At 50.7% G+C, this 17286-nt stretch overlaps 1 protein-coding gene across 4 annotated transcripts; it reads right to left on the bottom strand.

The window, feature by feature from the left end:
* Nucleotides 1–1836: 1836 nt before the first annotated feature.
* On the bottom strand, nt 1837–15740 carry THNSL2 (threonine synthase like 2). 4 transcript variants are annotated; one of them, XR_007130248.1, is made up of 10 exons: nt 15669–15740; nt 13502–13736; nt 11998–12192; nt 11421–11573; nt 8350–8580; nt 5354–5502; nt 5126–5251; nt 2589–2740; nt 2341–2480; nt 2024–2141 (listed from the first exon to the last, which is right to left on the bottom strand). XR_007130248.1 is itself a non-coding variant. In XM_047746483.1 (9 exons), exons 2-9 carry the CDS (start codon nt 13722–13724, stop codon nt 1966–1968), a joined length of 1440 nt encoding a protein of 479 aa, XP_047602439.1. In that variant the 5' UTR covers nt 13725–13736; nt 15669–15739; the 3' UTR covers nt 1837–1965. The 4 variants fall into 4 exon arrangements, 3 of the variants coding, with proteins under 3 accessions (XP_047602439.1, XP_047602440.1, XP_047602441.1); XM_047746483.1 differs by lacking the exon at nt 2341–2480 and having other exon boundaries at nt 1837–2176; nt 15669–15739; XM_047746484.1 differs by lacking the exons at nt 2341–2480; nt 15669–15740 and adding an exon at nt 14901–15556 and having other exon boundaries at nt 1837–2176.
* Nucleotides 15741–17286: the final 1546 nt, after the last annotated feature.

Here is a 17286-nt window from a genome sequence, read left to right on the forward strand (position 1 = left end):
TCCAAGTGTGGTGACCTCTCAGAGTTGGAGGTCTCTGAGCCATCCAGAGGGCAGGGATTTTGGGGGCCCTATGACCCCAGCACGGCCCCAAGGCCCTCAGAAATACAGGAGCCAAAGGTATGGAGCTAGTGGCTCAGGCCAGCCCACACTGCGCCTGGGAGCCGGAGCCAGTACCCATTAGACAGACCCACCAAGCAGGGCTGCAGCAGGCCCCCAGGGCCTCTCAGAGATGCAAAGCCATGCTCCCAAATCCATGTGAAAGGGAGAGTGGAGGAGGACCCAGAAGCAGGACCACAGCCTGGGGAAGGATGGGAAGTGGCGGACCCCAGACCAGCTGCAGATGACACAGAGTCATGGAAACTATCCATTGAAACACAGTACCTGAGTTCAAGTCCCAGTCTTTCTGCCCCCTAGTGGTGCCACCCCAGTCAAGTACTCACCTTGGAGCGCCTCAGTTTCTTCATCGGCAAAATGCGGATAATAACCATACCTCTGTCACCGGGGACGGGTTTCAGTCAGCCACTTTGTAAAACATTGCCTGGCACAGAATAGGTTTGATCAGGCCCATGTGATGACTTCCGGGAACTTTTGCTTCCTTGGCCTTCTTCCTCCATCACAAATGTTAAAAATTCTCCTGTACAAGTATGCTGGTATAAAGCTGGATTGTAGTCATTGTTTTTTATTTTAAAAGAAACGGAAACATTTTCCTAGGCCTCTAAATGTATTGTGACTCCTGAGCATCAGACCTATCGTGCCTCGTGGATAAAAGGGGCCCTAGGGCTCCATCCTGTTTGCTAATGTAGATATTACAGTGTCTCTGAAACTGCCTGGTGCTTTGGCCTGTAAGGGCCATTGTCATTCCTTTAAGAATGCTCTGTCCATCCTCCTGTTGTTTTTTTTTTACAGGAGGATGGCCCTTCGTTCTTTTTACTGAATGCCATGCTTCAATGACAAATTTCCCAGTAGGAGGGTGTCTTCCGGCCTCTGCCTTCTCTCTCTCCCCGGGCATCACAGAGCTGTGGGGAGGCATGTTCTGCTGTGGGAATGACAGGCAGGATCAACGTGGGTGACAGGCTCCTTTAGACCTCAGGGTTCGGGAAGAGGCCTCTGGAGGCAGGATGCCTTCTCCAGGCAGCCCTCAGAGTGGTAGCAACAGCGTCCTCTAGTGGCCCCCAAACTCCCTCCATGCTGTGCCTGTCTCACCTCTCACCAGTGTTCCAAAGGTGTCCCTTGCGTCCCCCATTGAGAGCATAAGGATTTTTAAAAAAGATTTTATTTATTTATTTGACACAGAGAGAGAGATCACAAGTAGGCAGAGAGGAAGGCAGAAAGAGGGGGAAGTAGGCTCCCCGCCGAGCAGAGAGCCCAACGTGGGACTCGATCCCGGGACTCCAGGATCATGACCGGAGCCTAACCAACTGAGCCACCCAGGCACCCATTATTCAGGGAATTTGTAAGAACATTATTCAGGGTGGCTCGGTGGGTTAAGCCTCTGCCTTCTGCTCAGGTCATGATCTCAGGGGTTCTTGTCTTCAAGAAGCTTCAAGATGAGAAGGTAATGTCTAGTGTGGAAAACCATAAAACAGGGTAGAAGGGAATAAACGCCTTAGATAAGCTACTGTTGATGATTTTGCCAGAATCAGGAGCCCTTATGTCCATCCAGGCTGATGAGGGACAACTCCTCGGTCGACAATTTGCAGGAACCACAACTCATCAAAGGACTGTCCCAGAGGCAGGGTGGAAGGCACGGAGAGGGGAGAGGGGGAGTCATAATCTCAGAGGAATGGACAGTATGACTTCTCTGGGGCAGCGTAGTTATGGAGGTACCCACGGAAATGGAGGCACTTCGACTTTATTTAGTGGTGCCATGACATCCGCCCTGGGTTCACAGAACAGGGGACCCTGATACAAGAGCAACAAAGCAACTTGACTCAAATCAAATCCAGCCCGGCTATTCCGGAGCACTCAGGAATGAGCCCTTTGCTGCCAGCTCAGGCCCTCAATGGTGTTCCGAAGCATTAGCGTCCAGTCGTCACCCTTCCGCATCGGGGTGCAGCGCGTCTCCTTGAACTCCAGGGCCAGGATCTCCGCGGGGGTCTCTGGGGTCAGCCCGGCAGCCAGGACAGCTTCTGGGAACTTGGCTGCAGAGGCCGGGGCCAGACAGCACCGGGGAAGGCTGTGGGGTGGGGCAGGTGGGAACAGGAGGGCAGGCCAGAGACCAGACAGAGAGATGTGGAAAGGAGGAGGAGAGGAGTGGAGAGGAGAAGGAACAGGGGACGTAGGGATAGGGTGGTGCACAGAGAAGAAAGGAAGAGAGAGAAAGAGGCAGATGTTGGGTACTTTGAACTCATCTCTGTAGACACTGCCAGGGAAACTGCTCCTTTTTGTGGGAGACCCAGCTCAACCACCACCTCCGTGGCTGCCCCCCAGAGGGCTGTCACACACCCTCCTCTGGGACCACAGTTCTCAGGGCATAGCTCCTGCTCGTGAAAGCCATTTGTGCAGATTCCTGCCTCCCCTGCTTGGGGAAGAGGAGGGTCTCCCAAAAGCCAGAGTATCCCGGTGACCCAGGCACCCACGGCCCGTACCTGGGCTGCTGCCGGTCGGTCTGCTGGTAATGGTAACTCACGGCCACAGCCGAGTGAGGGCACAGCAGGTACTGGTTCTCTTCCCAACATCGACTCATGGTCCGGGTGATGGCCTCATCTGACACTGACTCAGACGTCATGGCCTCTGAAAGCTGACAGGTCCCAGGGTCAGAGTGGTGGAAATCAGGGTCCAGGAGGTACCCAGAAAAGCGAGCCAAAACGCAATACGTAACATAGGCAGCCAACACCAGACACTCAGAAAGAATCTCCAGACTAAGTTGCTCAACTTCAGCTCAGAGAAAAATCTGGTTCCCGTGTTTCCCAGTTTTAAGTTGCTTCCCTCAGCTTGGGGGAAGGATCCTTTGAGTTTCAGGTCCATAAATTTAGTTCAGATTAGCTCATGAATTAGCAAGTTTGTATACAGTCTTGTTCAACAAACGGACAAAACACAGAAGGTTAAGGGCATTCAAACATTCCTGGTGCCCTGTCGTTGGTACAAACCCTTCCAGTGGGTGCAATGAGCGCCCACCCAGTGGAGCTCACCCGTGAGCCACACTCCTCCAGGTCACACCTCCTCCAGGAAGCCTCCCTGCAACCAGCAGATAAAGGAAGACTCCCTTCCCACTGCCCCTTCAGTGGGGAGGGCTGATCGGATCGTTCTCTGAAAATTTATTGTGTGCTATCAGTGTGCCCATCACCCCGCCTATATATGCGTACAGCAGAGACCACAGGTGCCATAAATCCTTTGTACAGCTACCTGTCCCATTAGGGTTTATGGTGGAGAGAGAATGTGTTTTCTTTATCTTTGTTTATCTCTAGCACGTAGCACCGTTCTTGGTTACAGGAGACATGTTGAATGAATGAAGGAAGAAAGGAAGGAACGAGTGAGTGACAGCTGTTCTAGCAGATGGACAGTCTTGTAAAGCCAGGGAGAGAATGAAGCAGGGTGGGATCTGGTGACTATGCTCCTGGAGCACCTCATTTACATGAGGAGAATGAACCATTAACCGAGTAAGTTGATCTTTGTGTTATGGTCTGAATGTTTGTGTCCCCCGCATCCCGCCCAAATTCATATGTGAAAAACTGAATCCCAGTGTGATGGTATCAGAAGGTGGGACTTTGGGGAGGTCATTGGTGGGGGGGGGTGCCCTCGTGAATGGACTTAGTGTCTTTATAAGAAGAAGCTGGAGAGCTAGCTGCCTGCCTTTCCACCATGTGAGGCTATGACAACACATTGACTGTCCACCGTTTCCATGGTAGTTGCTCCCACCAGAACCCAACCATGCTGGCACCCTGATCTCAGACTTCTGGCATCCGGAACTGTGAGCGATAGATGTCTATTGGTTATAGCCAACTCAGTCTCTACTTTGTTAAAGCAGCACCAATGAAGACAGGGTGTGTGTCACAGGAAATATCCAAATTCCACTCCGGTGTGCATGGCTGGCTAAGCCCAGAGAACTATATCCAGTTCTGGAAACAACCTTTAAGACAGTCATTGGCTAGGTGAAATTAGGTCACATAAGGGACAGCTAAAGGAACAGGGAAGACTCAGCGGAGAAATGGAAATTCTCTTCAAATATGGGAATCACACGGCTTCCCCCGTGCAGAGTTCAGTTGAAAGGAGGAGATCCCAGCTCAACATACAGAACTTCGTAACGATGAGAGCTGGTGTGAGGTGTGAGGTCCTGGTCCCTGGACATAGAGTCTGGAAGATTTGGTGGGACGTGGTAGAGAAAATTAAAGGCAATGTCAACATACAAAATCCTTTTTCTTAAGGCAAAATAAGTGGATCATCACCAGGTTGTATTAAAATAAAAGCAACGAGGGCACCTGGGTGGCTCGGTCAGTTAAGGGTCCAACTCTTGAGTTCGGCTCATGTCATGATCTCAGGGTCGTGAGATCAAGCCCTGCTTCAGGCTTCGTGCTGAGTATGGAGCCTGCTTAAGATTCTTTCTCTCCTTCTGCCTCTGTTTTCCCCCAACCCCCGTCCACTCGCACACACGCTCTATCTCTCAAAAATAAATAAAATAAAATAAGATAAAAGCAACCCTTCCCAACTAGATTCCTATCACTCTGAAGAAATAACATTTCTCCTTTTCCTTTTAAAAAGATAGCTCAAGAGGATAATGTTGCCAGTTGTTGCTACTGCTGAAAATCAACAACAATAAATAGAAATAATAATAGCTGATGTACCAAGCATGTACCAAGCCCTATATTTCCAGGCAGTATACAAAGTGCTTCATGGGCATTATTTGACTTCAATCTTCAACAGTGGTAGGCATTCTCGTAAGCCCCACTTTATGTATGAGGAAACTGAGGCACAGAGTTTAAGAAACAGGCCCTGTCTCTAAACCAATGCTCTCTACTGCATCTCCTCATTAATAAATTAATCCATAGAAAGTGACTGCAGAGGTGCCCGCCTCATTGCAGGTGCTCAAGAAACAGGTACCCTCTTCCCTTAACCAGATCTCCAAACCCAAGTTGGGTTTCATGGCTGCACCCTTTGCTTTCTCTGTGGTGAGTGGGTGGTGACTGACCTTGTCATGCAGTTCCTTGGGTATACTCGTGCTTTGGGTCCTTTCAAACTGCTCCATGAGGGCTCTCGTCCCCTGGTTGTCAGAGCCCGACAGCAGCCAGAAGATCCTCTCCATGTTGTAGGGCACCTAGGCAGGAAGGCAAGGTGCCAGGACCCCACGGACCTCAGCCCTTGTCCATCCCACCCAGTCAACACTTGGGCCAAGCACACACTTTCCCACAGGTCCTACCTGAATGTCCATAGCTGAAGCCAAGGTCAGTTCGACGGCCTTGGACAGAGAGAAGTCTCCCCGCTGCACGGTCCTGTGGATGATGTCATTGCGGTTCACAGCCACGACCAGGCGGATGGGCAGGCCCATCTTCTGAGCAAGGCACCCGGCTTAATACAGGAAAGGAGAGGACCAAAGCTTTCTCAGACATGATGCCCAAAGTACAAGAAATAAAAGGAAATTTAGATAAATTGGATTTCATCAAAATTAAGAAACTCTGATGCTCCTTGAAAATTTTGGTTTGTGTTTCAAAGAATACTATCAAGAAAATGAAAAGGCAGCTCATGGAATGGAAAAGAATATTTTGCAGATCTTATATCTGATAAAGGACTGGCATACAGAATATGTAAATAACTCTTACAGCTCAACAATAAAAATGCGAATATGCTAATTTTAAAATGGGCAAAAGACCGAAACAAACATTTCTCCAGAAGATATACACATGGCCAGTGAGAACATAAAAGATACTCAACATCAGGGAATTAGAAACCGAAGTCACAGGGACATACCATTGCATGTCCATTTGGATGGCTAGAATCAAAGCACTGGAGGGGCTATGGAGAAATTAAAACCCTCACATGTTGCGTTGGGATGAGAATATCAAATGATGGGAATACAAAATGGTGCAGCTTCTTTGGAAATGTCTGACTGTTCCTCAAAAAGTTATGACTTTTTTTTTTTTCTGTGACCCAGAAATTCTACTCCTAGGTATACATACTCTAGAGAAATGAAAATACAGGTCCACATGAAAACTTAGACACCAACGTTTACAGCAGCATTGTTCATAATAGTTATGATACTGAAGCAATCCCAATGTCCAATAATGATAAATGGATAAACAGAGGTGGTGTTTGCGTACAATGGAGTATTATTCAGCCACAGAAAGGAACCGAGTACTGATTACAATGTCGATGAAACTTGAAAACGGTAAGTGAAAGAAGCTAAAAAAGGTCACTTATTGTATGATTAAATTACTATAAAATGTCCGGAATAGCCAAATTGATAGAGACAAAATAGATCAGTGGTTGCCTAGAGCTGGGGAGATGTGGGGAAATGGGGAGTCACTGCTAGAGGGAACACAGTTTCTTTCCAACATGACGGAAATGTTCTGAAACTGTGGGGACGGTTGCACAAATCTGACATATACTAAAAACTATTCAGTTGTACACTTTAAACAGGTGAATTGTATAGTATGTGTATATACATATGTATATATAAAATTATGAGTTATACTATATAACAATAAAGCTCACACCCACACAGAAACAGAAAAGAAGAGGAGATGCCACAGTCCCGATACTCTTCTCCACCTCCATATGTCTCCCTGCCTCCCTTCCTCTCCGCCTCTCTCTCACATCCATACACACCAGGCACACCTGCTCGCTATCACTTGAGAAAATGAAGGTTCTGGGAAGTTGAAATGACCCACCCCAAGCCTGCTGGGTGGCACACGCGATAGCTCCCGACTCAGCCTCCTAGCAGCGGCCCCTTTGGACACCCTGTTCCTCCAGCGCCCTCGGCCCACCCAGCCAGCAGCTCCTGTTTGCATGGAACAAACAAAGAATTCCTCACCCTGGGAGAGGGAGAGGTAGTCATTTAGGAAGGTTTTACCTACTTCCATGAATGGTTCCTCTCTGGTGGGTCGTTAAGAGGAGTTGGGGATCACCACCTCACCCCAACGTCACTCTGCCTTTTGCAAAAAGCACTTTCACATTCTTATTTTCCACTTGATCCACCTGTAAACATCACGCTCTCTGTGTATGGCGGAGGAGAAAGGGACGCTCACCAGGGCCCAGGGGTTTAAATTTCCACAGCCAGTTCCTGATGGAGCAAAGAGGGACGGGAGCACTCTCTGCAAACATCTGTTTCGTGCCAGCCACTGTGGTGGGCCCTGGGATGCGTGCAGGTGGCACCATCCACAGGAGGCTGATGCAAATGGGGAGCTCAGTGGGCTTCCCCACCGTGGGTGGTGAAGACGGTCCCAACCCCGTGGGAGTACAAGAAGTCAGGAAGCCCCCGGACCACTGAGCTGCTTCTGTGGTCTCACAGAAGCCCTCCTTGGCGCCCATCAGAAGCAATGCCGCCTATAGAACCATCCGAAACGGTCATGCTGGCGAGGAGGCAGCCTCAGAAGCTCACAAGGGGACGCAGACTCTGGAGGAGTGGTCATCCTGGCTGTGTCCCCAACCGGAGTGTAAGCAGGGGCCAGCTGGCTAACTTCCCTGTGCCTCCACTTCCTCTTCATTAAGTGGAGACAGAGTACCGTCCTCACAGATGCGTGTGAGCATTAAGTAAGTTGACCCGTGAAAAGCACGTGGAGGGGCACCTGATGCATAGGAAGTGCTGGAGACATGCTTATTCTTATTCTAGAAGGTGGTTTCATGGCCACGCAGAGGCACAGCGCAGCACCCTTGCAAAGCTCATGCCCACACGTGAAGGATCTTACTTGTACTTCAAGGGAGCCCTGAGAAATACGATAAGCTATCCAGTATTGCTTTTACAGCTGAGCGGCTGGGTCTAAGGGACTGCCCCCAGGGCCATTCTGCTGGGGTCAGACCTCCTTCCACCTCACGCGGTCTCTGGGTAGGGACTCTGGGGTGGGAACATGTTGTGCTGGCTGCCCTCACAGCAGGCCGCTGGCTGAGGCCAGGAACAAAGTCCGCCTCTCTGGAAGCAGGCCCTGGCAGGCCAGCAGAGCAGCTGAACCTTGACCGCATCTCTCCACACTCTCCTAAGGGGGGTTATAGCCCGTCCTTCCCTCCTGCAGCAAGCAGTCGAGCTGTCCTCCCAGGGAGTGATGGGGAGGTTTGCTGGGGGTTTCTCCTGTGTGGTTGCCTGTCACCTTCAGAGCGAGGACTCGAACTGTCTCCTCACAGTTGCAGCCGAAGGGCAGCTGGGAGGACGAGGGCTACGGGCATTTTTCTGGAAAGCCCATCTCTGCCCAGGGGCCTCCTTACCTGCAAGGTTACCGGCAGCCCCTGTTGGCACAACCACCTCCACGGGGGGCAGGGGGTGGGTGTCCAAGGATGGCGCGCACTGGAAATAAGCAAAGAAGTGGTGGGCCATTTGCACGAGGACCCGGGACCAGTTGATGGAATTCAGACTCATCAGATTGTGCTTCTTGACAAAAGCCACATCAGCAAACACAGCCTTGATAGGCTCATCCAGCTCATCGCTGTTGCCCTCCACTGTCAGGAGAGAGAGGGGAGGGGAGCTATCAGGAGCACGGAGCACCCCCAGTCAGCACTTGTCTGCAAGCAGGCCCTCCTGCACTGGGCACACCCAGCTGGGACCTTCACTCAGCTTTGGTTTCTGCTCTCCCATGTCGTGGCCTGGCTTTCTAGACTTGAAATTAAGCGACTCAAGGAAAGAAACCATGTCTTATATTCTCGAGGTCATACTTCCAACATTTCTACCATTACATAAAATTAGACATAAACCGTCAACCTTCTGGGATGTTGGGAAAAGGCCTCCTCCTTGGAGTCCGTGCCCGCTAGCCCCACTCTGTAGGAACAAGAAGAGATGGTTTCTGAGGCTATGGTGTGGCAAGAGGCCGGTCTTTTCTTTACTCCTCGGTCCTTTACCAGGACTTGGGGGTACAGACTATCTGTTCTCATATGCTCTGCCCTTCTCTCAGTTAGATCAAAGAGAGGCATTCTGCTCTCTGCTCCCACGTGGTAGGTAAGCTGGCATGGACCTTTCCTCCCTGAGCTGGGTGTGGGCACAGTTTAATTTATGGATGAATTACTGGGTCAATTTACAGGTGAGTTGGCTACTAGTCCAACTTGCCCTCCTCAGTCCAGCCCAACTAGCCACCAAGCCAATATTGATCTCTTATCCGACATCTCAGTCTATTTCTCCACCAAACATGATCCCAACTTGAAAGACAGAGGTAAGATTTATTGCAGGAAGTGCCAGAGTAAGCCCCAAGGTTGTTACTCATTCCACTTAGCACTGTTTATTGGCAATGAGGCTATGGGGCTGACCCCAGATCCAACACCAGCGGGATGTTTGCTGGGGTTCTAGGAAAAGATTCACTGCGCTTAAGATGGAGCCCCAGGAAGAGAGACTTAGTTACCTGAAGTAAGCATCATAAGCCATGAGGGAGATGAGCCTTAGGATTGGGAAGGCAGAGTAGAGAATGCAAATAACCTGGGTCTCTGCTGAGGGACGGCTAAGTCGCTGAACCGACTCATTCAGGGACTTACACAACTATTCCAGTTATATAAGCTGGAAAATACTCTGTTCGAGCTGGTCAGAGTTAGATTTTCTGTCACCTCCAGCCAAAAATATCCTAAATAATGTACAACTAGCACTTGCTCATTATTCTGTGCTTAAGAAGAACCAAATACAAAATATATATGGAAATTAATGTCCTTAAAAAACCTCAGTGTCCAACGCACAACAATTCAGGTGGCCCATCCCTACTCCCTGAGCTCCCTGGTCTAAGGGAAAAGACATGTCCGCTCTTAGCTCCGGAAAAAACACCCATCCTCCTAGAAACCAGGTCAGAAGATTCCAGAAAGGAAAGGAAGGACCTGAACAGGTCTATTTAGGAACAAAACTTAATATATGTAAAGTGCACTGTCTTATTTTCTTGAAGCTCAGAACACGGATAAAACAGAAATGTCCCTTGGGCTCCAGCAAGAAAACATTTATGACATAGGGCACTCATGACCATCCACATTTCTCCTACTATTTTGCAAATGGGCACTGTTCTCTGCTCCATGGTCAGTAACAGAGCTTACACACAAGTCCTCGTGTAAAAGCCTTCCAATACCTGGTATAAGGCAAGAAGGGAGTAGGTGGCAGGACTGATGTACAAAATGTTGTTCTCTGCTTCGATTCTAGGCAAAAATAGTCCTAGATCTATAACTAGCAATCGTAGTGCTTAGGGCGTAACAGGGACCCTCGGGAGCCCAGATATCACACATCCAAATTTTGTAATGAGTGCGGGAAAACACAGCCGAATATGGGGAACGACCAATGCTAAGGGACATGTAAGATTTTCCAACACCTGCATTAGCTAAACCCAGAACTTTTCACTGGAACGTGTAGGTGCTTATTAAAGAAAAGAGTAGAAGGGGCTTTGGGCTTACTTTTGAACTCATGGACAAAGGATCTTCATGCTACCCCCATGAGTAAGGTCTGTCTGCCCTATGCTTTTGCTCCTTGATGAAATCCGTGTTCTATGAAAAGCACCCTCTGAGGGGTCATACCAGGAGCCTGGGTGAGTTGTAGGAAGAATGCCTCCAGCCACCAACTGCTCTCCTGCTAAGTGAGCGACCAAGCCAGGCCAGGCCTTCCGGACAGCTTTCCCAGGGCCACAGTGTACAAAACCTCACCAAGACCCCCTACTCCTCATACCCCCATCCCTGCTTTGGGATTACCTAGGTTCTAGCTAGGTGTGAAAAGTGGAAATAAGCATGCACGGCTCCCCTCAAGCTCCCTCTGTCCTTCTAGAGTCTCGATTTCTACAGAACAGATGCCCAGTGGGTACTACTGAGTCGTTTCCCACACCTGCTAACCAAATGCCTAACTGAGTAGTTTCTAGACCATAACGGAGGGCATGAGCTGTTACCATGTAAGGGCACATTCTTTTAAAATTATTATTGGATGTCTTTGTGTCCGCTGAAGTTCAGGGCCCTGGAACAAAACCCAAGTCACTTGGCTTGGGCTGTGGGTCTGGCAGTGGCCTGAATATATGGCACCAGTAGGGTGAACCCACACAGAAGTGGCGTTCTTTGGGGTTTGGTGTTCAACCCCACTTCTTGGGTTATACCATCAGTAATGGTTTGTGCATTTGTCACCTCCAATAGCTTCTGAAACTGTGTTGCCAAGAGCTTGCCCAGAGCTAAGCCAAGGCATATACCAACCTCATGACCGATGAAGGAAGCGAGGGGCAGAGAAAAGGCAGGAGGAAGGATGGTCAACTCATCAACTGGCCAGTTGTACTCCAGCCCATCTCCCAAAACAGACGCCCTCGAGGCGGCCACGCTTTCCCTGGAGCCTCCATCCCAGCTCTCACCTCTGAACACATGGACGTTCTCCCTCAGCACCGTGGTCATCTGGAGCTCTTGGATCTTCGTGCAGTGACCCTGGGGCAGCAGAACGATCATGTCCACATTCTTTGCTCCTTGAACACTCTCAATGGCAGCACTGCCTGTGTCCCCAGATGTTCCTGAATAGGAAGAAAAAATAACCCTCCCCTGTACAACAAGGGCAATGGAAAAGGAAAGAAGGGTCGCTAAAGCAACCCTGCCACAGGAGGCAATGTTTACTTCAGATACCTGGAGAGCTGGAACCTCGTACTTAATCTGGGGCCCACTCACCTCCTAGAGACCAGGGGACAGAAACCAAGGCATCTGTGAACTGGGTACCATATAATCTTACATATTTTGGGTACTTAAAATATTATTCTGAGAAGGTTCCATAGCCTCCACCAGACTGACAAAGGGGTCCACGGCACAGGAGAGGGTGACAGACCCTGCTCTAGAAGAACCAGTCACACATGCTCCTCGAGCCATCCATGCAGAGCAAGCTATGGTAGACACTGGCACGTCAGGGTGCCTACGGGGTTCGGCCCTCGTGCCCACAATGCACACCTACAACCACGGTGACGTGCTTCTCCTTCTTCTCCAGAAAGTACTGCAGGAACTGTGCTGTGCAGCCCAGGGCCAAGTCCTTAAATGCGTATGTGACCCCATGCCACAGCTCCAACACGTTCAGCCCGTTCTTCAGTCTGGACAGATGGACCACCTCTCTGTGGCGGAATCTGTGGAAGGCTCGGTCGATCAGATCTGTGCAGGGAGAGAGGTGGAACAGTGGGGGAAGGCCTGAGCTCGGCCTCAGGTTCTCCGGTTCTCCCCCCAACCCCACCCCGTCTCTCTATGCTTTGAAGGTCAAGTTTCTCTCTCCTGCTACCCAATATGAGACCGGAAACGTTTACCCCAAAGGAGACTATAGATGAATAGAATTACTGAATCCTAGGCAAAAGTCTGAAAAGACATGAACCACACTGTTTGTAGATTCCTGAGTGATGCCCCCCAGAGAAGAGAAATAGCCTAAGACTTCAATCTTTCACTTTATAAACATCATCATTTGGATGTCTTGTGGGCATGCACGCCAGCTGAGGTTCAATTCAACAACTGTGCAACAAACGGATCCATGTCTCATCTCTTCTAATGTTCCTTCCTAAAGACTAGACGTTGTTTGTTTTTGCTGCACTAAATTTCACACCTGTGATACCAGAGACTGGGGTTGGTTTACCTATAATCCTGCCTAAGGCAGGTCTATCTTGGGTAGTGCTTCTCAAACTTTAACTGACAAACCAATCACCTGGGACCTTAAAATGCAGATCCTGGTTCAGAAGGTCTAAGGAAGGCAGAGAATTCTAATAAGAGCTTGGGCAATGCCAACAGTGCCATCAGACCACATTCCTGAGTGGTCCTCTTCTTCCAGCCCTGAACACTCACTACCACATTGTGGATTCGTTCCCATGTCTGGCCCATGGACCAGCAGCACTAGTATTATCACTAGCAGTGATATCACTAGCAGCATTATCACCAGCAGCACTAGTATTATAGTATTATTGGTCGGAATGCAGAGTCTCAGGCCCACCCCAGACCTACTGAATCAGAATATGCATTTTAACAGGATCCCCAGGGAAATCGATGGGCACATTCCAGCTTGAGAGGAGTTGGTCCAGGACACTCTCCAAGTCCCTTCTGGAATTACCATTCAAGGAAACAGAACAGTCATCTGGGTCCACATGCTTTATATACAAGTAGGAAACAGCCCAACATTCAAGTATCTGAGGATGTTGGTGAAGTCTCTAAGCCTTAAAGAGGTTTTTGAAAAATAAACTAAAGGAAAACATTCTCTGCAGATCACCATGGCATTCATCTCATTGGAGAGGGACGGTGGAATGGATAAATTCTCTGAGAATATTGCCATTTCTGGGATCCTAGAATCTGGGAAAAAAAACTCCAACGTTTGGGAAATAGGACTAGAAACTTCCTAGGGGTTAAGGGATGGATTCGCAGCTCTGGTGGGGGCTGGACTGGCAGGGGAATGAGGTGGGAGAGTAGGGAGGCTGGGGATGCTCACCGTTTAAGACATCTCGTGGAATGAGCTCAGGACCAATGAAGAGGGTGCACAGCTCCTTTACCAGACTGGGGTAGGAGAGCGAACTCCACTGACGCAGGGTCTCTATGCCCAACTGTGGGAGCTCCTCGGGCATGAAGAGACCGCCATCGGGAGCATAGCCAGAGAAGAGAGCCCCCTCAAAGTCGACCCGTGGGGCCATCCCCCTAGTGCTGACATACCACATGATCCTGTTGGCCTGCAGAGGGAACAGTCCCAGAGGCACCTGATCTCCAAGCTCAGTACCCCACAGGAAAAAGCTGAAGTGTACACACACCCTCAGCTACCCCTTGGACCACCACTCATAGGGGTAAGCATCCCAGCCTGAGAGACTGGAACCCTGTCTAGTCTCAAGCCAGCTTCCTCTGGGACAGTCCAAATCATGACCTCTCCAGTCAAAATGAGGCCAATTCACTGACCTTGGGAGAGGGGTTGCCAAGTCATGTCAGGAAAGGAGAAAGTTTGGTCCTCACTGTGGAGGAATAAGGGAACTGGGAAAAGATCATAGCAATAAGGCAAGTGCCATTTGATAGCCCTCTTGATAAAGAGAGGACCACCACAGTTGGTCAGACACCCTTTTGAGAGATAACTGGGTCCACGTCTGTTCAAAAAGTAACCACTTTTGATGGTTATACAGCAATGTTGCCTATCACCTAGTGGTTCCTCACTCTGGTTGTTTGTTAGAATTAACTTGGGAGCTTTTTTTTTTTTTTTTAAGATTTTATTTATTTGACAGACAGAGATCACAAGTAGGCAGAGGCAGGCAGAGAGAGAGGGAAGCAGGCTCCCTGCTGAGTAGAGAGCCCGATGCGGGACTTGATCCCAGGACCCGGGACCATGACCTGAGCCGAATGCAGGTACTTTAACCCACTGAGCCACCCAGGTGCCCCAGCTTGGGAGCTTTAAAGAAAGTATTCCTATCTGGGACCCTCCCTGGATCAATGAGATTAGAACCTCTATGTGAGAGGCTCCATTGGTGATGTTACTGTGCAGTGAGGGTTAAGAAGACAGTAACCAACTTGTCCCACTCTTCTCAGGACCTTCCCAGTTTTAGAACTGAAAGTAGCATGTCCCAAGAAAACCCATCAATGCCAAACAAACTAGAATGGTTTGGTCATATTAGTTGAGAACCAGTGCCCTACCTCTCGGCCTAATCCTAGAATCATTAGAAGCGCAGGCAAGCTACCTTTAAGACAGTCTAGCCAAGGCTAACTGGTCCTGTGTGGGCTCAGGACTCTGACTGGGGTTGTGGGAAGGAGAACGTCCAAGGACGCCCAAGGCCTAACTCTGGTCCCAGTGCCCCCTCAGTTAGGTCCCAGGAGCCAGGTGCCAGGTCCAGGAGCTGAGCTTAAGCTCTGAATACCTTTCTCTGGCCCCTGGAGGTGATTCCAGGAGCTCTGGTTTTAAAGCCCCAAGGCCAGGAAACATTTCAGGAAGGGCTAGCAGGTAAAGAAATTTTCTGACAAAAAGTGGGCAGGGCAGGAGGGCCTGAGGGCCTGGAGCTGAGGGCCTGAGCAACTGGCCACTGATCGAACACAGATCCCGTAGGGGCGGAGGCCCCCCAGCGGTCTCAAGTAGGCCCCGGCTTAAGGTCCCCGGGCACCAGTCCTCCCGCTAACCAGGCCCTGGGTCAGGGAAGGAAGTTTTGATAAGGCCCGCAGGATAAGGCACGCTCCCGGCCTCTGAAAACACGTTGGACTTCTCAGTTTCGGCTCCCGGGTACTGCAGAAACCCTACAAACCGCGCAAAGCCTCGGCAACCCTAGACCCGCCCTGGTTCCTCCGAGCGTGGGCAGAGCGCCGCCGCTAAGAGGTTACGAAGGGGCGGCGAGGCGGACAAGCCGCGCGGTAAAGTCAACCGCGAGTTCAAGAGCTTAGATAAGCCGCCACCGAGGACCGCCCCCCCCCCCCCCCCCCCCGCCCGGCCACCGCGATCGCCGGAAGCCGACGGGGACAGGGGCCCCGCCGCCGGGCTGTGTGCGGGGAGCTTGGCGGCCCAGACGCAGGCTCCGTGGGGCTCCTCCCCTCCCCTCCCCTCCCCTGCCTTCCCCTCCTCCAAGCCCGGGGATCGGACGGCCGGGGCGCGAGGAGCCGGAAGGGCTGTCCGGACCGGGGTTTGGGGGGACGATTACCGGGTCCGCCGCGCGGGCGGCTGCGGGGGGCGGCCCCGGAGGCGGCAGGCGGGGCCCACAGGCGGGGCCCACAGGCGGGGCCCACAGGCGGGGCCCACAGGCGGGGCCCACAGGCGGGGCCCAGGCGGGGCGGAGCGCGCTGGCCTCGGTGGCGGGGTCGGGCTTCCGCCGGGAGAGGGACAAGGACCGCGGGGCGGTGAGGCTGAGCGCAGGAGGCGGCGGCGCGGGAAGAGCGCAGCCCTTCACCCCTCACTCGGCACGGGTGTGTGTGTGTTTTAAGTTGGCACGTGTTTAAGGCACCTCGCGAATCACTGACGTTTGGTCTCTTCACCTTCACTGCAGTCCTGGAACCTTATTTTTCCGATTAGAAAACAGGACAAGATGGAGGGAAGAACCCCTTCTTTGGGCTTCATGCTTCTCACCTGTAAAATCAGACTTCTGGACGAACTCCTTGTTCCTCAGACCCTAGGGCTGGTACATCCTGAATTCAGAATCCACGAGGATACCGGGCATTGTTTAATCCCTGACAGTTCTTCGTAGGAAAACACTTCTTAATGAAGTACAGATCTATTCTAGAGCAAAAATCCTCCCCTCTTCCTTCCTTCCTTCCTTTCTTTCTTTCTTTCTTTCTTTCTTCCTTTTTATTTATTTATTTATTTATTTTTAAAGAAGCAAGACACTTGGGAAAAATGTCCTCTGGACACGGCAAATGCCTCTGGATTCACATTCATCCTCCTGGGTCCCAACTCCCTTAGGAGGCAAAATTTGAGGAGCTAAACTGGTGTCAGCTAAGGTTTGGTTCGTGCCTCTCTACTGGACCCGGTCCTTGTAGTGGACCCAACTGGGACTCAGGGGGGCAGAGGACGCAGATGACTGCCCTCTCTTCCTCCCATTTATGACATTCTCCTAAACCTGTGGTCTCTGCTTATTGAAGTCACCTCTCTCCAGACCTCAGCCCACATGTGCTCATTGGACATAGGCACCCAAGCCCACATACCTGCTACTGACTGACTCCAGTCTGGATGGCCCTCAGATTCCAGAAAGAGAGTCTGACTGTTCAGCTGATGTACTTTTGTCGTGGAGTTCAGCCAGAAGCCAGGGAGCCATTCTTAGAGAGGGGTCCAGGCCAGGCAGGACCTCCCAAAGGGTATCTGTTCCTTGTATCAGGTAAACTTTATCACTCAAAGGCCAGGGAGGCTAAGGCACCTGGAAAAAATGCCCTAAGATGCAGCCATATATGTTCCAATGCTCATCACCAACCAGGATGGAGTCTCAAAAACCCCAGAAGAGGGCTGCCCGGGTGGCTCAGTGGGTTAAGCCTCTGCCTTCAGCTCAGGTCATGATCTCAGGGTCCTGGGGTCGAGTCCCGCATTGGGCTCTCTGCTAGGCAGGGAGCCTGCTTCCTCCTCCCTCTCTCTCTCTCTTTCTGCTTGCCTCTCTACCTACTTGTGATCTCTCTCTGTCAAATAAATAAAATCTTAAAAAAAAAAAAAAAAAACAGAAGGACAAAAGTACCTTCCACAGAGTTCTTCCCTCAGGCCCCTCGCCAGACTTACAGAGGTCTCAGGAGTTCATTATCCTGTAAGCAGAAGGGAAGGCCAGAAGTTTTTGTAAACCG

The sequence above is a fragment of the Lutra lutra genome, chromosome 9 (genome assembly GCF_902655055.1).
Source record: "Lutra lutra chromosome 9, mLutLut1.2, whole genome shotgun sequence".
NCBI classification, from domain to species: domain Eukaryota; kingdom Metazoa; phylum Chordata; class Mammalia; order Carnivora; family Mustelidae; genus Lutra; species Lutra lutra.